At 50.5% G+C, this 26,581-nt stretch overlaps 1 protein-coding gene across 2 annotated transcripts in view; it reads right to left on the bottom strand.

The window, feature by feature from the left end:
• Positions 1 to 26,581, bottom strand: part of LHCGR (luteinizing hormone/choriogonadotropin receptor) — a 209,596-nt gene that overhangs the window by 37,677 nt on the left and 145,338 nt on the right. For both annotated transcript variants that reach the window (XM_089676442.1, XM_089676441.1), the window contains exon 8: positions 22,506 to 22,580. In XM_089676442.1, the coding sequence (XP_089532568.1) occupies positions 22,506 to 22,580 (75 nt within the window). The remainder of the gene's footprint in view (positions 1 to 22,505; positions 22,581 to 26,581) is intronic.

The following is a 26,581-nucleotide window of genomic DNA, read 5'->3' on the forward strand; positions in this document are numbered from 1 at the left end:
AATTGTTACTGAGTGCCAGAGAATTGTTACTCAGGGACAGACAGAATTGTTACCGAGTGCCAGAGAATTGTTACTCAGGGACAGACAGAATTGTTACTGAGTGCCAGAGAATTGTTACTTAGGGCCACAGAAACTTTAATTAGGGCCACAGAATTTTTACTCAGGGACAGACAGAATTGTTACTGAGTGCCAGAGAATTGTTACTCAGGGACAGACAGAATTGTTACGGAGTGCCAGAGAATTGTTACTCAGGGCCACAGAAACTTTACTTAGGGCCAGAGAATTTTTACTCAGGGACAGACAGAATTGTTACTGAGTGCCAGAGAATTGTTACTCAGGGACAGACAGAATTGTTACGGAGTGCCAGATAATTGTTACTCAGGGCCCCAGAAACTTTACTTAGGGCCACAGAATTTTTACTCAGGGACAGACAGAATTGTTACTGAGTGCCAGAGAATTGTTACTCAGGGACAGACAGAATTGTTACTGAGTGCCAGAGAATTGTTACTCAGGGACAGACAGAATTGTTACTGAGTGCCAGATAATTGTTACTCAGGGCCCCAGAAACTTTACTTAGGGCCACAGAATTTTTACTCAGGGACAGACAGAATTGTTACTGAGTGCCAGAGAATTGTTACTCAGGGACAGACAGAATTGTTACTGAGTGCCAGAGAATTGTTACTTAGGGCCACAGAAACTTGAATTAGGGCCACAGAATTTTTACTCAGGGACAGACAGAATTGTTACTGAGTGCCAGAGAATTGTTACTCAGGGACAGACAGAATTGTTACGGAGTGCCAGAGAATTGTTACTCAGGGACAGACAGAATTGTTACTGAGTGCCAGAGAATTGTTACTTAGGGCCACAGAAACTTTAATTAGGGCCACAGAATTTTTACTCAGGGACAGACAGAATTGTTACTTAGTGCCAGAGAATTGTTACTCAGGGACAGACAGAATTGTTACCGAGTGCCAGAGAATTGTTACTCAGGGACAGACAGAATTGTTACTGAGTGCCAGAGAATTGTTACTTAGGGCCACAGAAACTTTAATTAGGGCCACAGAATTTTTACTCAGGGACAGACAGAATTGTTACGGAGTGCCAGAGAATTGTTACTCAGGGACAGACAGAATTGTTACGGAGTGCCAGAGAATTGTTACTCAGGGCCACAGAAACTTTACTTAGGGCCACAGAATTTTTACTCAGGGACAGACAGAATTGTTACTGAGTGCCAGAGAATTGTTACTCAGGGACAGACAGAATTGTTACGGAGTGCCAGAGAATTGTTACTCAGGGACAGACAGAATTGTTACTGAGTGCCAGAGAATTGTTACTTAGGGCCACAGAAACTTTAATTAGGGCCACAGAATTTTTACTCAGGGACAGACAGAATTGTTACTGAGTGCCAGAGAATTGTTACTCAGGGACAGACAGAATTGTTACGGAGTGCCAGAGAATTGTTACTCAGGGACAGACAGAATTGTTACTGAGTGCCAGAGAATTGTTACTTAGGGCCACAGAAACTTTAATTAGGGCCACAGAATTTTTACTCAGGGACAGACAGAATTGTTACTGAGTGCCAGAGAATTGTTACTCAGGGACAGACAGAATTGTTACGGAGTGCCAGAGAATTGTTACTCAGGGACAGACAGAATTGTTACTGAGTGCCAGAGAATTGTTACTTAGGGCCACAGAAACTTTAATTAGGGCCACAGAATTTTTACTCAGGGACAGACAGAATTGTTACTGAGTGCCAGAGAATTGTTACTCAGGGACAGACAGAATTGTTACGGAGTGCCAGAGAATTGTTACTCAGGGCCACAGAAACTTTACTTAGGGCCAGAGAATTTTTACTCAGGGACAGACAGAATTGTTACTGAGTGCCAGAGAATTGTTACTCAGGGACAGACAGAATTGTTACGGAGTGCCAGAGAATTGTTACTTAGGGCCACAGAAACTTTAATTAGGGCCACAGAATTTTTACTCAGGGACAGACAGAATTGTTACTGAGTGCCAGAGAATTGTTACTCAGGGACAGACAGAATTGTTACGGAGTGCCAGAGAATTGTTACTCAGGGCCACAGAAACTTTACTTAGGGCCAGAGAATTTTTACTCAGGGACAGACAGAATTGTTACTGAGTGCCAGAGAATTGTTACTCAGGGACAGACAGAATTGTTACGGAGTGCCAGATAATTGTTACTCAGGGCCCCAGAAACTTTACTTAGGGCCACAGAATTTTTACTCAGGGACAGACAGAATTGTTACTGAGTGCCAGAGAATTGTTACTCAGGGACAGACAGAATTGTTACTGAGTGCCAGAGAATTGTTACTTAGGGCCACAGAAACTTTACTTAGGGCCACAGAATTGTTTCTCGCACAGACACAGAATTGTTACTCGCACAGACACAGAATTGTTACTGAGGGCCACAGAACTGTTACTTGGGGCCACAGAAACGTTAATCAGGGACACAGAATTGTTACTGAGGGCCACAGAACTGTTACTTAGGGCCACAGAATTGTTACTCGCACAGACACAGAATTGTTACTCAGGGACACAGAATTGTTACTCAGGGACACATAATCGTTTAATTAAAGAGTATGTCAGACAACATGCAGAGGAGTGGCAGAGGAGGCAATGTTTTAGGAGCGAGCAGACGTGGCAGCAGAGGAAGGGGTCGAGGCAGCACTATTCGCAGCCAGAGGCCAGTGCTCCCGGTGTCATCCAGCGGTCGTGTCTCCACCGACAACCCTGCCGTCGTCGATTGGTTGGCTCGGTCGTCTTCCTCTTCCCAGGTCACCTCTGACACCTACAGCCAACGGTCGGTGGGTACGTCAGACACAACCGTTAGTTGGCATGGCCCGGGACCAAGCCCACTGAAATCACGTGTCCTCTACCTGCCCCTGTCCTTTGGTGTTCCCTCACCAAGCGAAGTATCGCATGCTGTGGGCTCAGCCCCACTGTACAGTGAGGAAGAGCTAACAGAGGGCGGTCAGGAACGGGGGGAGACATCCGCCTTTTCAGCAGCCAGGCGAAGAAGTAGTGGCGAGGAGAGTGGCTCGGTAGCCGGTCTAGAGACAGGTCTGTCTCCTGACCCAGACGCAGCCGAGGGGGCTAGTAGTGAGGCGGAGACCCTACTTGATGATGAGGAGGTTGATCGCACTTGGCAGCCTCGTCGTCATCAGGCAATTTCTTCCGCATCATCAGGAGAAGAGGGTGGCAGCTTGGCAGCGAGCAAAACAGTCGGTGGGTTGCCCAGGAGACAGCAGCAGGGTTGCAGCAGTGTCAGTGGAGCCAAACGGCCACGGAGTAGAGCACCAGCTCCACTGCAGCCTACCACCACGGCCAGTAGTGGTGCCGGTGTGCACGGAGGAAGCAGCAGTCAGCCAGTGAGGAGTATCGGGGGCAAAGTTTCCTACTCGGCGGTGTGGCAATTTTTCGTCAAGCCGCCCGAGGAAGTAAACGTAGCCGTATGTCGACTATGTGGCCAGAAAGTCAAGCGTGGCCAGGGGGCCCATGTTGGGACTACAGCGTTGCGGCAGCATATGCAGCGTCGCCATTTGGTGGCCTGGGAAAACCGTGATAAAGATACGGCGGTTCTGCCCGCCCCAGCCCCCGCTCCATCACCCGCTCCGTTACTTGCTCCGTCACCCGACGTCAATCGCCCTCCATCAGCCAGTCAAGGCTCCAACACCTCTGCTGAGGGGAGTTGTCGCTCGTTGGCATCTTCCGCTCGTTCAGATGCTCCTTCTCCTGCTACTCCTCTTCACGGATTCCGTCAGCAGTCTTTCTTGGAATCCGTTTCCAAGAGACAACAGTTTGCGAGCACGCACCCGACGGTGCAAAAGCTGAACGTCCTCCTGTCCAAGTTGCTGGTGCTGCAGTCCCTCCCTTTCCAAGTGGTGGACTCAGCACCTTTCAGAGAAATGATGGCTTGTGCCGCGCCTCGGTGGAGAGTGCCAAGCCGTCATTTCTTCGCCAAAAAGGCAGTGCCAGCCCTGCATTCACATGTAGAAGACATGGTGGGCCAGTCTTTGAGCATGTCGGTCTCTGCCAAAGTGCACGGCAGCGCCGACGTGTGGAGCTGTAACTACGGTCAGGGACAGTACATGTCATTTACGGCCCACTGGGTGAACGTGGTGCCGTCACAGCCGCACCAGCAACTTGGACAGGTCACGCCGCTTTTGCCTCCACGTTTGCACGTCCTTGGTCCGGCAAAGATGTCCGCCTCTACCACCTCTTCTTCCGCCGTGTCCTCAGCCGCCACCCCCGTGCCAAGTCCCATTACCCGACCGGCATATCACATGTGCAGGGCGCAACGGTGTCACGCTGTTCTGCACCTGGTATGCCTTGGCGAACGTAGTCACACAGGGGAGGAACTTCTGAGTGTAATGAACAGAGAAATCGACAGATGGCTGTCTCCGCGCAAACTGAAAATCGGAACCATGTTGACCGACAACGGAAAGAACATGGTGTCTGCTCTGCGTCAAGGAAGGTTGTGCCATGCGCCATGCATGGCTCACGTGTTCAATCTGGTTGTCAAGCGGTTCTTAAAATCCACCATCCCACTGCAAGACATCCTTAAAATGTCACGTAAACTTTGCATGCATTTCAGCCATTCCTACACCGCAAAGCACACCCTCCTTGAGCTGCAGCGGCAGAACGGAATTCCACAGCATCGCCTGATCTGCGACGTTGCAACAAGGTGGAATTCAACACTACACATGTTAGACCGCCTTTACGAACAGCGAAAGGCCATCACCGAATTCCTGATGTTACAAGCGGATAAAGGTACTCCCCTGTGTAACTTAGATGTCAGCCATTGGCAGCTCATGCGTGACACCTGCCGCTTGCTCAGGCCCTTTGAGGAGGCCACGCTATTCGTGAGTCGGCAGGACTATGGGATGAACGACGTCATTCCTCTGTTGCACGTCCTTGAACAAATGCTGTTAACAATGGCTGGTCAGGGTGCGGTAGACGTGGCGCACAGATCTCAATGCCACATGACCCCTGTGGGGGCAGGACAGGAAGAAGAGGAGGAGGTAGAGGAGGACATTTGTGCTCAGGAATTATTGAGTGAAATGGGTGGTTTTTCCACTCAGCGGACAGGAGTGGAGGAGCAGGAGCATCTGGTAGAGGAGGAGGAGGAGGAGACAGAGGACCCAGACGCACCGTGGCAGTATGCTGTGGAGATGGAGGCAGGGAGTCCCTCGCATTCCTTGGCACAAATGGCCCATAGCATGCTCGGTTGCTTGCGTAGCGACAGCCGAATAATAACCATCAGACAGAGGGATGACTTTTGGCTGTCCACCTTGTTGGACCCTCGCTACCGTTCCAAAATGGTGGCCTTTTTCACACCTGCTGAGAGGGAGGCCAAAATAACGTACTATAAAAACCACCTATGTAGTCAGTTGGTCTCTGCCTTTGTGCGCCAACGTCCATCCTCAGACACTGTGGGCCCTGTGCGCTCGCGTTCCGCTGCCATGGCAGCAGGGGAGGGGTGGGGTGGTAAGAGCAGTGGCAGCTCCACCAGCAGCAGCTGCCTCAGTCTGCAGTCGATGATGAGTAGCTTTCTTCACCAGCGCAGTGAGGAAACTACTAACCAGCCGCAGCAGCAGCAGCAGCATCAGGTGGACCTGGAGCAGGACCTCAAACAACAGGCTTGGGCCTACTTGGACAGCACCCTGCCAACCGAGGTAGACAATCCCCTTGACTACTGGGCAACGAAACTTGACCTTTGGCCCCAACTAGCTGAATTTGCCCTTGAAAGGCTGTCATGCCCAGCCAGTAGCGTGGCATCGGAGCGCGTGTTTAGTGCGGCAGGAGGTATTGTAACTCCGCGGAGGACACGACTGTCCACCCAAAGTGTGGAGAGACTCACGTTTGTGAAAATGAATCAGGCGTGGATTAGTCTGGATTTCAAACCACCAGTTCCTGACACAACTGACTAAATCCGCCATGAATCATGCCTCAAACATGTGCCACTTTGAGGTCTCCTCACACACTGCTGGTGTGTAGATTTTTTTGACATAGGGTGCTGGCAGATTATGGGCCTCCTATAGCTGCTGCCAGGCCCCTAATCTGCCATAGGCCCCTATATACCGCTTCCTCATGCTGCTGCCAGGTCCAGAGTCTCTCATGGGTCCCTGTACGGCCTCCCATTGCTGCTGTCTCCATCGCCACACTCTGCCATGTGCCACTTTCAGGTCTCCTCACACACTGCTGGTGTGTAGAATTTTTTGACATAGGGTGCTGGCAGATTACGGGCCTCCCATTGCTGCTGCCAGGCCCCTAATCTGCCATAGGCCCCTATATACCGCCTCCTCATGCTGCTGCCAGGTCCAGAGTCTGTCATGGGTCCCTGTACGGCCTCCCATTGCTGCTGTCTCCATCGCCACACTCTGCCATGTGCCACTTTCAGGTCTCCTCACACTGCTGGTGTGTTGAATTTTTTGACATAGGGTGCTGGCAGATTAAGGGCCTCCCATAGCTGCTGCCAGGCCCCTAATCTGCCATAGGCCCCTATATACCGCCTCCTCATGCTGCTGCCAGGTCCAGAGTCTCTCATGGGTCCCTGTACGGCCTCCCATTGCTGCTGTCTCCATCGCCACACTCTGCCATGTGCCACTTTCAGGTCTCCTCACACTGCTGGTGTGTTGAATTTTTTGACATAGGGTGCTGGCAGATTAAGGGCCTCCCATAGCTGCTGCCAGGCCCCTAATCTGCCATAGGCCCCTATATACCGCCTCCTCATGCTGCTGCCAGGTCCAGAGTCTCTCATGGGTCCCTGTACGGCATCCCATTGCTGCTGTCTCCATCGCCACACTCTGCCATGTGCCACTTTCAGGTCTCCTCACACTGCTGGTGTGTTGAATTTTTTGACATAGGGTGCTGGCAGATTAAGGGCCTCCCATAGCTGCTGCCAGGCCCCTAATCTGCCATAGGCCCCTATATACCGCCTCCTCATGCTGCTGCCAGGTCCAGAGTCGCTCATGGGTCCCTGTACAGCCTCCCATTGCTGCTGTCTCCATCGCCACACTCTGCCATGTGCCACTTTCAGGTCTCCTCACACACTGCTGGTGTGTAGAATTTTTTGACATAGGGTGCTGGCAGATTACGGGCCTCCCATTGCTGCTGCCAGGCCCCTAATCTGCCATAGGCCCCTATATACCGCCTCCTCATGCTGCTGCCAGGTCCAGAGTCTGTCATGGGTCCCTGTACGGCCTCCCATTGCTGCTGTCTCCATCGCCACACTCTGCCATGTGCCACTTTCAGGTCTCCTCACACTGCTGGTGTGTTGAATTTTTTGACATAGGGTGCTGGCAGATTAAGGGCCTCCCATAGCTGCTGCCAGGCCCCTAATCTGCCATAGGCCCCTATATACCGCCTCCTCATGCTGCTGCCAGGTCCAGAGTCTCTCATGGGTCCCTGTACGGCCTGCCATTGCTGCTGTCTCCATCGCCACACTCTGCCATGTGCCACTTTCAGGTCTCCTCACACTGCTGGTGTGTTGAATTTTTTGACATAGGGTGCTGGCAGATTAAGGGCCTCCCATAGCTGCTGCCAGGCCCCTAATCTGCCATAGGCCCCTATATACCGCCTCCTCATGCTGCTGCCAGGTCCAGAGTCTCTCATGGGTCCCTGTACGGCCTCCCATTGCTGCTGTCTCCATCGCCACACTCTGCCATGTGCCACTTTCAGGTCTCCTCACACACTGCTGGTGTGTAGAATTTTTTGACATAGGGTGCTGGCAGATTACGGGCCTCCCATTGCTGCTGCCAGGCCCCTAATCTGCCATAGGCCCCTATATACCGCCTCCTCATGCTGCTGCCAGGTCCAGAGTCTGTCATGGGTCCCTGTACGGCCTCCCATTGCTGCTGTCTCCATCGCCACACTCTGCCATGTGCCACTTTCAGGTCTCCTCACACTGCTGGTGTGTTGAATTTTTTGACATAGGGTGCTGGCAGATTAAGGGCCTCCCATAGCTGCTGCCAGGCCCCTAATCTGCCATAGGCCCCTATATACCGCCTCCTCATGCTGCTGCCAGGTCCAGAGTCTCTCATGGGTCCCTGTACGGCCTGCCATTGCTGCTGTCTCCATCGCCACACTCTGCCATGTGCCACTTTCAGGTCTCCTCACACTGCTGGTGTGTTGAATTTTTTGACATAGGGTGCTGGCAGATTAAGGGCCTCCCATAGCTGCTGCCAGGCCCCTAATCTGCCATAGGCCCCTATATACCGCCTCCTCATGCTGCTGCCAGGTCCAGAGTCTCTCATGGGTCCCTGTACGGCCTCCCATTGCTGCTGTCTCCATCGCCACACTCTGCCATGTGCCACTTTCAGGTCTCCTCACACTGCTGGTGTGTTGAATTTTTTGACATAGGGTGCTGGCAGATTAAGGGCCTCCCATAGCTGCTGCCAGGCCCCTAATCTGCCATAGGCCCCTATATACCGCCTCCTCATGCTGCTGCCAGGTCCAGAGTCTGTCATGGGTCCCTGTACGGCCTCCCATTGCTGCTGTCTCCATCGCCACACTCTGCCATGTGCCACTTTCAGGTCTCCTCACACACTGCTGGTGTGTAGAATTTTTTGACATAGGGTGCTGGCAGATTACGGGCCTCCCATTGCTGCTGCCAGGCCCCTAATCTGCCATAGGCCCCTATATACCGCCTCCTCATGCTGCTGCCAGGTCCAGAGTCTGTCATGGGTCCCTGTACGGCCTCCCATTGCTGCTGTCTCCATCGCCACACTCTGCCATGTGCCACTTTCAGGTCTCCTCACACTGCTGGTGTGTTGAATTTTTTGACATAGGGTGCTGGCAGATTAAGGGCCTCCCATAGCTGCTGCCAGGCCCCTAATCTGCCATAGGCCCCTATATACCGCCTCCTCATGCTGCTGCCAGGTCCAGAGTCTCTCATGGGTCCCTGTACGGCCTCCCATTGCTGCTGTCTCCATCGCCACACTCTGCCATGTGCCACTTTCAGGTCTCCTCACACACTGCTGGTGTGTAGAATTTTTTGACATAGGGTGCTGGCAGATTATGGGCCTCCCATTGCTGCTGCCAGGCCCCTAATCTGCCATAGGCCCCTATATACCGCTTCCTCATGCTGCTGCCAGGTCCAGAGTCTCTCATGCCATGTGCCACTATCAGGTCTCCTCACACTGCTGGTGTGTAGAATTTTTTTGACATAGGGTGCTGGCAGATTAAGGGCCTCCCATAGCTGCTGCCAGGCCCCTAATCTGCCATAGGCCCCTATATACCGCCTCCTCATGCTGCTGCCAGGTCCAGAGTCTCTCATGGGTCCCTGTACGGCCTGCCATTGCTGCTGTCTCCATCGCCACACTCTGCCATGTGCCACTTTCAGGTCTCCTCACACTGCTGGTGTGTTGAATTTTTTGACATAGGGTGCTGGCAGATTAAGGGCCTCCCATAGCTGCTGCCAGGCCCCTAATCTGCCATAGGCCCCTATATACCGCCTCCTCATGCTGCTGCCAGGTCCAGAGTCTCTCATGGGTCCCTGTACGGCCTGCCATTGCTGCTGTCTCCATCGCCACACTCTGCCATGTGCCACTTTCAGGTCTCCTCACACTGCTGGTGTGTTGAATTTTTTGACATAGGGTGCTGGCAGATTAAGGGCCTCCCATAGCTGCTGCCAGGCCCCTAATCTGCCATAGGCCCCTATATACCGCCTCCTCATGCTGCTGCCAGGTCCAGAGTCTGTCATGGGTCCCTGTACGGCCTCCCATTGCTGCTGTCTCCATCGCCACACTCTGCCATGTGCCACTTTCAGGTCTCCTCACACACTGCTGGTGTGTAGAATTTTTTGACATAGGGTGCTGGCAGATTACGGGCCTCCCATTGCTGCTGCCAGGCCCCTAATCTGCCATAGGCCCCTATATACCGCCTCCTCATGCTGCTGCCAGGTCCAGAGTCTGTCATGGGTCCCTGTACGGCCTCCCATTGCTGCTGTCTCCATCGCCACACTCTGCCATGTGCCACTTTCAGGTCTCCTCACACTGCTGGTGTGTTGAATTTTTTGACATAGGGTGCTGGCAGATTAAGGGCCTCCCATAGCTGCTGCCAGGCCCCTAATCTGCCATAGGCCCCTATATACCGCCTCCTCATGCTGCTGCCAGGTCCAGAGTCTCTCATGGGTCCCTGTACGGCCTCCCATTGCTGCTGTCTCCATCGCCACACTCTGCCATGTGCCACTTTCAGGTCTCCTCACACTGCTGGTGTGTTGAATTTTTTGACATAGGGTGCTGGCAGATTAAGGGCCTCCCATAGCTGCTGCCAGGCCCCTAATCTGCCATAGGCCCCTATATACCGCCTCCTCATGCTGCTGCCAGGTCCAGAGTCTCTCATGGGTCCCTGTACGGCCTCCCATTGCTGCTGTCTCCATCGCCACACTCTGCCATGTGCCACTTTCAGGTCTCCTCACACACTGCTGGTGTGTAGAATTTTTTGACATAGGGTGCTGGCAGATTACGGGCCTCCCATTGCTGCTGCCAGGCCCCTAATCTGCCATAGGCCCCTATATACCGCCTCCTCATGCTGCTGCCAGGTCCAGAGTCTGTCATGGGTCCCTGTACGGCCTCCCATTGCTGCTGTCTCCATCGCCACACTCTGCCATGTGCCACTTTCAGGTCTCCTCACACTGCTGGTGTGTTGAATTTTTTGACATAGGGTGCTGGCAGATTAAGGGCCTCCCATAGCTGCTGCCAGGCCCCTAATCTGCCATAGGCCCCTATATACCGCCTCCTCATGCTGCTGCCAGGTCCAGAGTCTGTCATGGGTCCCTGTACGGCCTGCCATTGCTGCTGTCTCCATCGCCACACTCTGCCATGTGCCACTTTCAGGTCTCCTCACACTGCTGGTGTGTTGAATTTTTTGACATAGGGTGCTGGCAGATTAAGGGCCTCCCATAGCTGCTGCCAGGCCCCTAATCTGCCATAGGCCCCTATATACCGCCTCCTCATGCTGCTGCCAGGTCCAGAGTCTCTCATGGGTCCCTGTACGGCCTGCCATTGCTGCTGTCTCCATCGCCACACTCTGCCATGTGCCACTTTCAGGTCTCCTCACACTGCTGGTGTGTTGAATTTTTTGACATAGGGTGCTGGCAGATTAAGGGCCTCCCATAGCTGCTGCCAGGCCCCTAATCTGCCATAGGCCCCTATATACCGCCTCCTCATGCTGCTGCCAGGTCCAGAGTCTGTCATGGGTCCCTGTACGGCCTCCCATTGCTGCTGTCTCCATCGCCACACTCTGCCATGTGCCACTTTCAGGTCTCCTCACACACTGCTGGTGTGTAGAATTTTTTGACATAGGGTGCTGGCAGATTACGGGCCTCCCATTGCTGCTGCCAGGCCCCTAATCTGCCATAGGCCCCTATATACCGCCTCCTCATGCTGCTGCCAGGTCCAGAGTCTGTCATGGGTCCCTGTACGGCCTCCCATTGCTGCTGTCTCCATCGCCACACTCTGCCATGTGCCACTTTCAGGTCTCCTCACACTGCTGGTGTGTTGAATTTTTTGACATAGGGTGCTGGCAGATTAAGGGCCTCCCATAGCTGCTGCCAGGCCCCTAATCTGCCATAGGCCCCTATATACCGCCTCCTCATGCTGCTGCCAGGTCCAGAGTCTCTCATGGGTCCCTGTACGGCCTCCCATTGCTGCTGTCTCCATCGCCACACTCTGCCATGTGCCACTTTCAGGTCTCCTCACACACTGCTGGTGTGTAGAATTTTTTGACATAGGGTGCTGGCAGATTATGGGCCTCCCATTGCTGCTGCCAGGCCCCTAATCTGCCATAGGCCCCTATATACCGCTTCCTCATGCTGCTGCCAGGTCCAGAGTCTCTCATGCCATGTTCCACTTTCAGGTCTCCTCACACTGCTGGTGTGTAGAATTTTTTTGACATAGGGTGCTGGCAGATTAAGGGCCTCCCATAGCTGCTGCCAGGCCCCTAATCTGCCATAGGCCCCTATATACCGCCTCCTCATGCTGCTGCCAGGTCCAGAGTCTCTCATGGATCCCTGTACGGCCTGCCATTGCTGCTGTCTCCATCGCCACACTCTGCCATGTGCCACTTTCAGGTCTCCTCACACTGCTGGTGTGTTGAATTTTTTGACATAGGGTGCTGGCAGATTAAGGGCCTCCCATAGCTGCTGCCAGGCCCCTAATCTGCCATAGGCCCCTATATACCGCCTCCTCATGCTGCTGCCAGGTCCAGAGTCTCTCATGGGTCCCTGTACGGCCTGCCATTGCTGCTGTCTCCATCGCCACACTCTGCCATGTGCCACTTTCAGGTCTCCTCACACTGCTGGTGTGTTGAATTTTTTGACATAGGGTGCTGGCAGATTAAGGGCCTCCCATAGCTGCTGCCAGGCCCCTAATCTGCCATAGGCCCCTATATACCGCCTCCTCATGCTGCTGCCAGGTCCAGAGTCTCTCATGGGTCCCTGTACGGCCTCCCATTGCTGCTGTCTCCATCGCCACACTCTGCCATGTGCCACTTTCAGGTCTCCTCACACACTGCTGGTGTGTAGAATTTTTTGACATAGGGTGCTGGCAGATTACGGGCCTCCCATTGCTGCTGCCAGGCCCCTAATCTGCCATAGGCCCCTATATACCGCCTCCTCATGCTGCTGCCAGGTCCAGAGTCTGTCATGGGTCCCTGTACGGCCTCCCATTGCTGCTGTCTCCATCGCCACACTCTGCCATGTGCCACTTTCAGGTCTCCTCACACTGCTGGTGTGTTGAATTTTTTGACATAGGGTGCTGGCAGATTAAGGGCCTCCCATAGCTGCTGCCAGGCCCCTAATCTGCCATAGGCCCCTATATACCGCCTCCTCATGCTGCTGCCAGGTCCAGAGTCTCTCATGGGTCCCTGTACGGCCTCCCATTGCTGCTGTCTCCATCGCCACACTCTGCCATGTGCCACTTTCAGGTCTCCTCACACACTGCTGGTGTGTAGAATTTTTTGACATAGGGTGCTGGCAGATTACGGGCCTCCCATTGCTGCTGCCAGGCCCCTAATCTGCCATAGGCCCCTATATACCGCCTCCTCATGCTGCTGCCAGGTCCAGAGTCTGTCATGGGTCCCTGTACGGCCTCCCATTGCTGCTGTCTCCATCGCCACACTCTGCCATGTGCCACTTTCAGGTCTCCTCACACTGCTGGTGTGTTGAATTTTTTGACATAGGGTGCTGGCAGATTAAGGGCCTCCCATAGCTGCTGCCAGGCCCCTAATCTGCCATAGGCTCCTATATACCGCCTCCTCATGCTGCTGCCAGGTCCAGAGTCTCTCATGGGTCCCTGTACGGCCTGCCATTGCTGCTGTCTCCATCGCCACACTCTGCCATGTGCCACTTTCAGGTCTCCTCACACTGCTGGTGTGTTGAATTTTTTGACATAGGGTGCTGGCAGATTAAGGGCCTCCCATAGCTGCTGCCAGGCCCCTAATCTGCCATAGGCCCCTATATACCGCCTCCTCATGCTGCTGCCAGGTCCAGAGTCTCTCATGGGTCCCTGTACGGCCTGCCATTGCTGCTGTCTCCATCGCCACACTCTGCCATGTGCCACTTTCAGGTCTCCTCACACTGCTGGTGTGTTGAATTTTTTGACATAGGGTGCTGGCAGATTAAGGGCCTCCCATAGCTGCTGCCAGGCCCCTAATCTGCCATAGGCCCCTATATACCGCCTCCTCATGCTGCTGCCAGGTCCAGAGTCTGTCATGGGTCCCTGTACGGCCTCCCATTGCTGCTGTCTCCATCGCCACACTCTGCCATGTGCCACTTTCAGGTCTCCTCACACACTGCTGGTGTGTAGAATTTTTTGACATAGGGTGCTGGCAGATTACGGGCCTCCCATTGCTGCTGCCAGGCCCCTAATCTGCCATAGGCCCCTATATACCGCCTCCTCATGCTGCTGCCAGGTCCAGAGTCTGTCATGGGTCCCTGTACGGCCTCCCATTGCTGCTGTCTCCATCGCCACACTCTGCCATGTGCCACTTTCAGGTCTCCTCACACTGCTGGTGTGTTGAATTTTTTGACATAGGGTGCTGGCAGATTAAGGGCCTCCCATAGCTGCTGCCAGGCCCCTAATCTGCCATAGGCCCCTATATACCGCCTCCTCATGCTGCTGCCAGGTCCAGAGTCTCTCATGGGTCCCTGTACGGCCTCCCATTGCTGCTGTCTCCATCGCCACACTCTGCCATGTGCCACTTTCAGGTCTCCTCACACTGCTGGTGTGTTGAATTTTTTGACATAGGGTGCTGGCAGATTAAGGGCCTCCCATAGCTGCTGCCAGGCCCCTAATCTGCCATAGGCCCCTATATACCGCCTCCTCATGCTGCTGCCAGGTCCAGAGTCTCTCATGGGTCCCTGTACGGCCTCCCATTGCTGCTGTCTCCATCGCCACACTCTGCCATGTGCCACTTTCAGGTCTCCTCACACACTGCTGGTGTGTAGAATTTTTTGACATAGGGTGCTGGCAGATTACGGGCCTCCCATTGCTGCTGCCAGGCCCCTAATCTGCCATAGGCCCCTATATACCGCCTCCTCATGCTGCTGCCAGGTCCAGAGTCTGTCATGGGTCCCTGTACGGCCTCCCATTGCTGCTGTCTCCATCGCCACACTCTGCCATGTGCCACTTTCAGGTCTCCTCACACTGCTGGTGTGTTGAATTTTTTGACATAGGGTGCTGGCAGATTAAGGGCCTCCCATAGCTGCTGCCAGGCCCCTAATCTGCCATAGGCCCCTATATACCGCCTCCTCATGCTGCTGCCAGGTCCAGAGTCTCTCATGGGTCCCTGTACGGCCTGCCATTGCTGCTGTCTCCATCGCCACACTCTGCCATGTGCCACTTTCAGGTCTCCTCACACTGCTGGTGTGTTGAATTTTTTGACATAGGGTGCTGGCAGATTAAGGGCCTCCCATAGCTGCTGCCAGGCCCCTAATCTGCCATAGGCCCCTATATACCGCCTCCTCATGCTGCTGCCAGGTCCAGAGTCTCTCATGGGTCCCTGTACGGCCTGCCATTGCTGCTGTCTCCATCGCCACACTCTGCCATGTGCCACTTTCAGGTCTCCTCACACTGCTGGTGTGTTGAATTTTTTGACATAGGGTGCTGGCAGATTAAGGGCCTCCCATAGCTGCTGCCAGGCCCCTAATCTGCCATAGGCCCCTATATACCGCCTCCTCATGCTGCTGCCAGGTCCAGAGTCTGTCATGGGTCCCTGTACGGCCTCCCATTGCTGCTGTCTCCATCGCCACACTCTGCCATGTGCCACTTTCAGGTCTCCTCACACACTGCTGGTGTGTAGAATTTTTTGACATAGGGTGCTGGCAGATTACGGGCCTCCCATTGCTGCTGCCAGGCCCCTAATCTGCCATAGGCCCCTATATACCGCCTCCTCATGCTGCTGCCAGGTCCAGAGTCTGTCATGGGTCCCTGTACGGCCTCCCATTGCTGCTGTCTCCATCGCCACACTCTGCCATGTGCCACTTTCAGGTCTCCTCACACTGCTGGTGTGTTGAATTTTTTGACATAGGGTGCTGGCAGATTAAGGGCCTCCCATAGCTGCTGCCAGGCCCCTAATCTGCCATAGGCCCCTATATACCGCCTCCTCATGCTGCTGCCAGGTCCAGAGTCTCTCATGGGTCCCTGTACGGCCTCCCATTGCTGCTGTCTCCATCGCCACACTCTGCCATGTGCCACTTTCAGGTCTCCTCACACACTGCTGGTGTGTAGAATTTTTTGACATAGGGTGCTGGCAGATTATGGGCCTCCCATTGCTGCTGCCAGGCCCCTAATCTGCCATAGGCCCCTATATACCGCCTCCTCATGCTGCTGCCAGGTCCAGAGTCTCTCATGCCATGTGCCACTTTCAGGTCTCCTCACACTGCTGGTGTGTAGAATTTTTTTGACATAGGGTGCTGGCAGATTAAGGGCCTCCCATAGCTGCTGCCAGGCCCCTAATCTGCCATGGGCCCCTATATACCGCCTCCTCATGTTGCTGCCAGGTCCAGAGTCTGTCATGGGTCCCTGTACGGCCTCCCATTGCTGCTGTCTCCATCGCCACACTCTGCCATGTGCCACTTTCAGGTCTCCTCACACTGCTGGTGTGTTGAATTTTTTGACATAGGGTGCTGGCAGATTATGGGCCTCCTATAGCTGCTGCCAGGCCCCTAATCTGCCATGGGCCCCTATATACCGCCTCCTCATGCTGCTGCCAGGTCCAGAGTCTTTCATGGGTCCCTGTACGGCCTCCCATTGCTGCTGTCTCCATCGCCACACTCTGCCATGTGCCACTTTCAGGTCTCCTCACACACTGCTGGTGTGTAGAATTTTTTGACATAGGGTGCTGGCAGATTAAGGGTCTCCCATAGCTGCTGCCAGGCCCCTAATCTGCCATAGGCCCCTATATACCGCCTCCTCATGCTGCTGCCAGGTCCAGAGTCTGTCATGGGTCCCTGTACGGCCTCCCATTGCTGCTGTCTCCATCGCCACACTCTGCCATGTGCCACTTTCAGGTCTCCTCACACTGCTGGTGTGTAGAATTTTTTGACATAGGGTGCTGGCAGATTAAGGGCCTCCCATAGCTGCTGCCAGGCCCCTAATCTGCCATAGGCCCCTATATACCGCCTCCTCATGCTGCTGCCAGGTCCAGAGTCTGTCATGGGTCCCTGTACGGCCTCCCATTGCTGCTGTCTCCATCGCCACACTCTGCCATGTGCCACTTTCAGGTCTCCTCACACTGCTGGTGTGTTGAATTTTTTGACATAGGGTGCTGGCAGATTATGGGCCTCCTATAGCTGCTGCCAGGCCCCTAATCTGCCATAGGCCCCTATATACCGCTTCCTCATGCTGCTGCCAGGTCCAGAGTCTCTCATGCCATGTGCCACTTTCAGGTCTCCTCACACTGCTGGTGTGTAGAATTTTTTTGACATAGGGTGCTGGCAGATTATGGGCCTCCTATAGCTGCTGCCAGGCCCCTAATCTGCCATAGGCCCCTATATACCGCCTCCTCATGCTGCTGCCAGGTCCAGAGTCTGTCATGGGTCCCTGTACGGCCTCCCATTGCTGCTGTCTCCATCGCCACACTCTGCCATGTGCCACTTTCAGGTCTCCTCACACACTGCTGGTGTGTATAATTTTTTGACATAGGGTGCTGGCAGATTACGGGCCTCCCATAGCTGCTGCCAGGCCCCTAATCTGCCATGGGCCCCTATACCGACTCCTCATGCTGTGACGTTGCAACAAGGTGGAATTCAACCCTACATATGTTAGACCGCCTTTACGAACAGCAAAAGGCCATCACAGATTTCCTGATGTTAAAAGCGGATAAAGGTATTCCCTGTGTAACTTAGATGTCAGCCATTGGCAGCTCATGCGTGACACCTGCGCTTGCTCAGGCCCTTTGAGGAGGCCACGCTATTCGTGAGTCGGCAGGACTATGGGATGAACGACGTCATTCCTCTGTTGCACGTCCTGGAACAAATGCTGTTAACAATGGCTGGTCAGGGTGCGGTAGACGTGGCGCACAGATCTCAACGCCACATGACCCCTGTGGGGGCAGGACAGGAAGAAGAGGAGGAGGTAGAGGAGGACATTGGTGCTCAGGAATTATTGAGTGAAATGGGTGGTTTTTCCACTCAGCGGACAGGAGTGGAGGAGCAGGAGCATCTGGTAGAGGAGGAGGAGGAGGAGACAGAGGACCCAGACGCACCGTGGCAGTATGCTGTGGAGATGGAGGCAGGGAGTCCCTCGCATTCCTTGGCACAAATGGCCCATAGCATGCTCGGTTGCTTGCGTAGCGACAGCCGAATAATAACCATCAGACAGAGGGATGACTTTTGGCTGTCCACCTTGTTGGACCCTCGCTACCGTTCCAAAATGGTGGCCTTTTTCACACCTGCTGAGAGGGAGGCCAAAATAACGTACTATAAAAACCACCTATGTAGTCAGCTGGTCTCTGCCTGTCTGCGCCAACGTCCATCCTCAGACACTGTGGGCCCTGTGCGCTCGCGTTCCGCTGCCATGGCAGCAGGGGAGGGGTGGGGTGGTAGGAGCAGTGGCAGCTCCACCAGCAGCGGCTGCCTCAGTCTGCAGTCGATGATGAGTAGCTTTCTTCACCAGCGCAGTGAGGAAACTACTAACCAGCCGCAGCAGCAGCAGCAGCAGCAGCATCAGGTGGACCTGGAGCAGGACCTCAAACAACAGGCTTAGGCCTACTTGGACAGCACCCTGCCAACCGAGGTAGACAATCCCCTTGACTACTGGGCAACGAAACTTGACCTTTGGCCCCAACTAGCTGAATTTGCCCTTGAAAGGCTGTCATGCCCGGCCAGTAGCGTGGCATCGGAGCGCGTGTTTAGTGCGGCAGGAGGTATTGCAACTCCGCGGAGGACACGACTGTCCACCCAAAGTGTGGAGAGACTGACGTTTGTGAAAATGAATCAGGCGTGGATTAGTCTGGATTTCAAACCACCAGTTCCTGACACAACTGACTAAATCCGCCATGAATCATGCCCCAAACATGTGCCACTTTCAGGTCTCCTCACACTGCTGGTGTGTTCCATTTTTTGTCATAGGGTGCTGGCAGATTACGGGCCTCCCATAGCTGCTGCCAGGCCCCTAATCTGCCATGGGCCCCTATACCGCCTCCTCATGCTGCTGCCAAGTCCAGAGTCTCTCATGGGTCCCTGTACGGCCTCCCATTGCTGCTGTCTCCATCGCCACACTCTGCCATGTGCCACTTTCAGGTCTCCTCACACTGCTGGTGTATTCCATTTTTTGTCATAGGGTGCTGGCAGATTACGGGCCTCCCATAGCTGCTGCCAGGCCCCTAATCTGCCATGGGCCCCTATATACCGCCTCCTCATGCTGCTGCCAGGTCCAGAGTGTGTCATGGGTCCCTGTACGGCCTCCCATTGCTGCTGTCTCCATCGCCACACTCTGCCATGTGCCACTTTCAGGTCTCCTCACACTGCTGGTGGGTTCCATTTTTTGTCATAGGGTGCTGGCAGATTACGGGCCTCCCATAGCTGCTGCCAGGCCCCTAATCTGCCATGGGCCCCCGTACCGACTCCTCATGCTGCTGCCAGGCCCGTAATCTGTCATGGGCCCCTGTTGTCGCTTGTTGGCATATTCCGCTCGTTCAGATGCTCCTTCTCCTGCTACTCCTCTTCACGGATTCCGTCAGCAGTCTTTCTTGGAATCCGTTTCCAAGAGACAACAGTTTGCGAGCACGCACCAGACGGTGCAGAAACTGAACGTCCTCCTGTCCAAGTTGCTGCTGCCAGGCTTGTAATCTGTCATGCGCCCCTGTACCGCCTCCTCATGCTGCTGCCAGGTCCAGAGTGTGTCATGGGCCCCCGTACCGACTCCAAATGCTGCTGCCAGGCCCGTAATCTGTCATGGGCCCCTGTACCACCTCCCCATGCTGCTGCCAGGTCCAGATTGTGTCATGGGTCCCTGTACGGCCTCCCATTGCTGCTGCCAGGCCTGTAATCTGCCATGGGCCCCCCTACCGACTCCTCATGCTGCTGCCAGGCCCGTAATCTGCCATGGGCCCCTGTACCGCCTCCTCATGCTGCTGCCAGGTCCAGAGTGTGTCATGGGTCCCTGTACGGCCTCCCATTGCTGCTGTCTCTATCGCCACACTCTGCCATGTGCCACTTTCAGGTCTCCTCACACTGCTGGTGGTTTCCATTTTTGTCATAGGGTGCTGCATGGCCTCCCATTGCTGCTGCCTCCACCGCCACACTGTGGCTCCACACTCTGGTTTTGGCCCCGTGACTGGCCAAATGAGTGAAGTGTGCGGTGATTCTAAGATCGACGGCACTCATCTGCATGTCATACTGCCTGACAGTATTATTTCTCTTCCCCAGCAGACTCCAAGGGCATTTAAATTAAAGGTACAGTGTTCAGCACTAATATTAAGTCTCTCTGAAGCCTAGAAACACCCTTTTTTAAGTTAAATTCACAGCGAATATATTCGACTCGAATCAAATTTTTTCTACGAATTCGCCGAATCAGTCGAATCGAATTTTTGAATACTTCGCTCATCTCTAATAGCAATCCATTAAGGCAATACAACACCAATTGATAATATATTAGAATAATATATTGCTATATTGGATTGCTATAGTTGTATTCCGGAGGTGGAGGAGTACATTCCCATTGCTGTATAGGGGGAAGTGTATATAGGTCGCTGGTCCGTTGCTCCATAGCGTTTATTTACTGTTATGGTCACCGCATTAATGGATAATACTTGATAATACTAATGGATAATACTAGATCAATTTGAGATTGATCATCAATTTAATAGATGATTGGAGTGATTTTGATTGCACTTTATTCTCAATTTTGCACTTTACTTTCACTTTCAAGCACATGATTTGCACAATTTTTGTTTATGCGCATATTTGTATATGCACTATTTTTGCACATATGTTGATTAAGTTGTGTTAATATGTAAAGTATTTCTAATCAAGTGTGCACTTTATTTAAATTTATTTATATTTATTTAAATTAGTTTAGGGAGAGCGCTGCACTTTATATTTATATTTATTCACTCATTTTGGTAAAGGAGTTTGGTGTCAGCTGCTTGGTGAATAGGGCCCCATTCTTAGCGCAGGAAGTTCTCGCACTTTAATTATGAGACATTATAGTCTACCACAATCAATGGATAGATCTTTCATTCTTCTTTTATTCCTCAGATGTAAACTTTTTAGGATTTTTTTTTTTTTAAATGATTCAAACACATTACCAGTGCTCGAGTACTACAGGATATTGGTTGGGCGTAACACATGGTATTCTTCTCATTCACTATTCCAGTTCACATGATGCCTCAAAACCATTCAGTCTGACAGCTCTCTTCACATCTGGGAAATCTTGAAGCTGCACTAATTCACAAAGATAGAGAGTGCACTGGCATAGTACAGCACCAAAGACACCACTTTATCTATAAAATCCAATAAAATACTAACGAAAAAAATAATATAATATGACAACCAGCACATCTTATAGACAACACCTCCTTATATCTTAATTCTTAAATTGATTCATGGTAAACTGTAAATGAAACATTTCGAGGACAAGCCCTCTTCCTCAGAGCTGCCTGCTTGCACTGGTGCTTATTCTTAAATATTCTTCACTCCCCTTAACCAACCTCAAAGAAGCAGTAGGTTTTGTCTATAAGATATGATAGATGGTTATATGCCTTTATAATTTTACTTGTTTTTGAGTATTTTATTGGGTTTTATAAATAAAGTAATGTTTTAGGTAATGCTCAAGACTGATGCTGGTAGAGTGAGAAGCCCTCTTATTTCCTGTCACCATTCAAGTGCAATACCCAGCTGGGAACCCATATAGCAACTAGGATTGGGACCACCATGGCATTGAGATTGACCAATTTCACCACATATGGAAATGGGGCCTTTTCTCAATCGGTGCTCATGGAATTTTGCTTGGTTCTATCCATATAGGTCACTACAATATCACCAGAGGTACGTAACTTTTTTCTATTCTTCTTATTGCTTCTCTTAATTGAGGAAATGCCTACATTTAGATATATACTACACCAGTGTTTCTCAACCTTTTTTCAGTCAAGGCACCCTCTTAAATTATGGATAGTCCTGAGGCACCCTTTAAAATTATGGACACCCCAGTCCTGAGGCACCCCATTCTAAAATGTAAAAAAACTGTTCAGTTTTATATAACGCAGCAACATCCACACATGGACACCCAATGCTAGAAGTGCTTTATTCTTCTAAATCAAATACACTTTTTCACATTGGTCCTGACTAGTATTACAGTGTTTCTCTCAGTTTTACTCCATCACTGAGCTAATGTGACCCCAGCACTGATGGAGAGGGGCAGGGGAGGGTCAAACAAGGATGTTGTGCAGGCAAATGATACCCTCATTATGAACTGATGATGCAATTGGTTGTCAGGATGCCAGTGGCTACAAGGTCATAATGGTGAACAATGAAAACCTGTGGCTTTGTATAACTAAAAGGCAGGCTTGTTCCACCCGCTGACTTGTATACAAGTTTTGTACAACTTTTAGACATTTTGCCAAGGCACCCCTGAAGAAACTTCAAGGCACCCCAGGGTGCCTGGGCACCCTGGTTGAGAAAGGCTGTACTACACTATAAATCACATCTCTCCTCTGTTTTTTCAGGGGATACCTCAGAAATTTCAATGGGTTTCCAATCTGCTTTTTAGGTTCAGCCCCTTGGATCTTTGAGGACCACAACTACCTGAATCCCAGATAAGGCTGGTGCTCTTTTTTTAGAAAATATGAAATACTGTGTTTTCTCATATCTGTTTTTCTGCACCTGTAAAGTCCTCAGATTTCAAATTTGGTTCTCTAGTGAAATTGATTATGTATTCTATGGATATGGAAAAATGAAAAAAAAAAAAAAAAAACGGTTTAAGGAATTATTAATATATGTCTTGAAGTGACAAAAAAAGAGAAATGATTATTGTACTTACAGACGATTTGGTCCAGTAGCTCCCTTTAAGGCATCATTATGGAAACGTTGTAGATTTTTGTTGTCATTAAGAAACCTGCATGCAACAGATATTAATTACAGTACATTTTCTCAATAGGGTTTCGGTTTTAATAGTCATCTCCTGCCTTGAGTGTAATGACTTCTCCTAGTGTTACACACAGGATTTAAAAGTGTCTAATTGTTGCTCATAGCCAGTTGACCAAAAGATCTACATTTATTTAAAACTAGAAATGTGGTACTTTTCAATGCTTATGACTTGAATTTTTAACTAAATATTATTATCTTCTGTAAAATGGTTGTGGATAGATGACAGTCTTTCAATTTTATTTCCACTGCAATATTTATTACATCAAGTTAAAATATAAGTACATGTGTGACAAAATAAAATGTGCCTCTGTAGGCAGCGTTAATGCAGCAAATATGTAAAGAGAACCTGTAGTGTATTATCTGTGAGCACATACTTTGTGTTTTTACTGCAATTGTTATCTAAATAAAAAAATAATATATAGGTAGATATAAGACTCACATTAGGTAGTTGTAAGAGTCAGCAATTACCTACAGCCTAATAAGATACATATCTAGAGTAGTGATGGGCCGAACACCCCCATTTTAGGTTGGTGGTCAAACATTAGAACCTATGGTAGTTCGAATGCAAACTTCAAAATGGGACAATTCACTAAGAAGCATCTGGGTATGTGATAGGATACCGCACAGCTACTAAAATACCGAACGAGTTATATTATTAAGTCATGCAGTATTTTAGTAGTGAAAACATTCTTTAATGTTTCATCTGTCAGCGGGCTTCCCCACTGACAGCTGAATGGAAAAAGAAATGCCAGCATTGCCTGGCAATGAAAAAATAAAAACCGCAAGGGATCCCTCCCCATCCATACCAAGCCCTTTGGTCTGGTATGGATTTTGAGGGGAATCCCCACGCCTGAGCAAGCACCATCCCCCCCCCGAACCATACCAGGACACATACCCTCAACATGGGGGGGTGCTTTGGAGCAGCGGGGCTCCACCCGAAAGCACCTTGCCCCCATGTTGATGGGGACAAGGGCCTCATCCCCACAATCATGGCCGGTGGTTGTGGGGGTCTGTGGGTGGGGGGCTTATTGGAATCTTGAAGCCCCCTTTACTAAGGGGGCCCCCATATCCCGCCCCCACATGTGAATGAGTATGGGGTACATGGTACTGCTACCCATTCACAAAAAAAAAACCGTAGTTAAAAAATGACAGGAGACAGTCTTTGACAAGTCCTTTATTAAAAACGAAAATAAAAACAATGTGCCCCAAAGTTGATCCAATGTCAATCACAATGCCAGCCGCCACCACCAACCCGAACAAAAGACAAAAAAAAAACATCTGTCCTCAACGCTGGCTCTGTTGACTCCAATTATTTCTGGAAAAAAGGCCTCCAGCTCTCACTGAGCTGGGACCTCGAACTTATGCACACTTCAGCTACACTGCCCAGAAGGGCAGTAGCCCTTCAGGCTGGGGTTTGCTGTTCCTGGACAAGAACCCTGCTGCTTCAGGCCTCAAACTATCTATGCACTCCTCCGCCACCTACTGGGCATTCTTATCCAGGGATTGGCTGAGACCACATAAATATTCAGGCCAATGATCTACCTATTCCAACACACTACATTCTAGAATTCTCTAGAAGGAGCAGAAAGTTGGACCTGCAGCCAGCGAGACCGAGAACAGCCAAAAATAATCACACACCACTCCCATGAATACAGAGGAGCCAAAGGGATAGATTTACCTGAACCTATTCTAGGGGGGTGCTACACATAGGTATTTGTAAGCACCACATCTATAATTCCATAAATCTAAACAACAAAAAAGATGGGACACTATAGGTGTTATAGGTAACACTTGCCGAATCAAGATATACTTTTCTATGCACCACATATGGTGTATACTGATGAAGGTTATATCTTGGCCCACGTGTAAGGACATAATTTTTTGGGGTAGTGTTTCTCTTGGAAACCTTTAATCAGATGTGCCATGTACAGTGAAGGAAATAAGTATTTGATCCCCTGCTGATTTTGAAAGTTTGCCCACTCACAAAGAAATGATCAGTCTAAAAATTGAATGGTAGGTGTATTGACCCAAAACACGGCCAAGGCAACAAAGGAGTGGCTCAAGGAGAAGCACATTAAGGTCCTGGAGTGGCCTAGCCAGTCTCCAGACCTTAATCCGATTGAAAATCTTTGGAGGGAGCTGAGAGTTCAAGTTGCCAAACATCAGCCACCAAACCTTAATGACTTGGAGAGGATCTGCTAAGAGGAGTGGGCCAAAATCCCTCCTGAGAAGTGTGCAAATCTGGTGGCCAACTACGGGAAACATCTGACCTCTGTGATTGCCAACAAGGGATTTGCCATCAAGTACTAAGTCATGTTTTGTGAAGGGGATCAAATACTTATTTCCCTCATGAACATGCAGATCAGTGCATAATTTATTAGACATGCATTTCTTTTGAATTTTTTGTTGCTATTCTGCCTCTCTGTTACAATACACCTACCATTCGATTTTTAGACTGATCATTTCTTTGTGAGTGGGCAAACATTCAAATATAGGAAGGGGATCAAATACTTATTTCCTTCACTATATATATTTTGGACTAACGAGTCTCTAATTGTTGTCTAAATGTCTCTAATTATTACCATTTCTGGCCACTTGGGGGTCTCCTCTTTCTCTTCTAGTGACCCTCCATATGGGGTTCTGGATTCTTCATTCCTTTCACCGCTGCAATATATTTACATTCCAAATGTGTGGTTACCTCTGCACTCCTGGTGAAGATATTTTTGAAACACGCTGAGTTTTGACTGCGCCGTATCCAATTTAAGCAGTAGACACCATACAATCGAACTATATTGGTGTTTCATAAGTACTTAATTGAATTTTCACAGTATTTACAGACTAGTCTTCATGTGCTAGTGTTACATGTTTTATATATAATGCAATATCTTGGATGTAATCTGTTTTTCCTTACAATAGTTTTTAATTGAAGTTTTGTATAATATCTTCTTGATATATACATATTTTTAAGTGTATATAAACGTGTTCACATTGCTCCTTTAGATGTAGCACCTATAGAGTCCCATTGCTTTTTTTCTTTTCTTGTTTAGATTCATAGCAATTGTTTATTCATTAAAAAAACTTTTAAAGCCCATCTCTGGGCAAATTATGTTCTTTTTGAAGAATTGCTACATATTACATAGGTAATCATAGGTACATAGTTACATAGGTAATCAAGTTAAAAAAAGACCCTCGAGTTCAACCAATCGAAACAAATAATAAAAAAAAAAAATAACAAAACCTGCATAAACAGAACCATAAACCCCCAGTTGATCAAGAGGAAGGCAAAAAAAATCTTTACAAAGCATGAACCAATTTGCTCCAACAGGGTAAAATATGTCTCTCTTATTTCTTAAGACAATCAGAAAAATCCTGGATTACAGATCTAGTGCCCAAATTCAGATACCTGTTACTGTCCTCGAATCACTTATCCCACATCTGTCACTCAAATCATGGTTATGTAAAGTATCTCTGTAATTGATACCAGGACCACTTACATAAAATCATAGATTAGTTTCCCATAGAAATTGGGCTGATGATTAAACAGCAAATATACTCACAGATCCAACATTTTCACTCTGTATCTCCTCTCCCTGAGATACATATTCGAGACCAGGTGTGGCAATTTTCTGTACAACCCCCGCACCTGTCACCAACTCCAGATAAAGGCTTCTGTCACATGGATGTTCCGATCAGGTCCTCTTGCCCGTTTTTCAGGTGGACCCGATCAGAGCCTCCGTTCCCCTCTATGGAGTGGCAGGTGTAAATGAACATATGTCCGCTTACACCCGCCTACATCCAATCTGGTCTGACCTGCAAAAAAGGGACGGATGGAGATCCAATTCCCATTTCATCTGGCAGATGGAAATGGACAGGTGGTCCGTTTTCAACCAACTGCCTATTGAGGAGAGCGAGCTGCTCCGTGTCCGCTTTGCAGCAGCTGAGCAAGCGGATCAGCTAAATGGGTCTACC

The sequence above is a fragment of the Staurois parvus genome, unplaced genomic scaffold, assembly GCF_062004578.1.
Source record: "Staurois parvus isolate SC_StPar_1 unplaced genomic scaffold, SC_StPar_1.0 ptg000169l, whole genome shotgun sequence".
NCBI lineage: Eukaryota > Metazoa > Chordata > Amphibia > Anura > Ranidae > Staurois > Staurois parvus.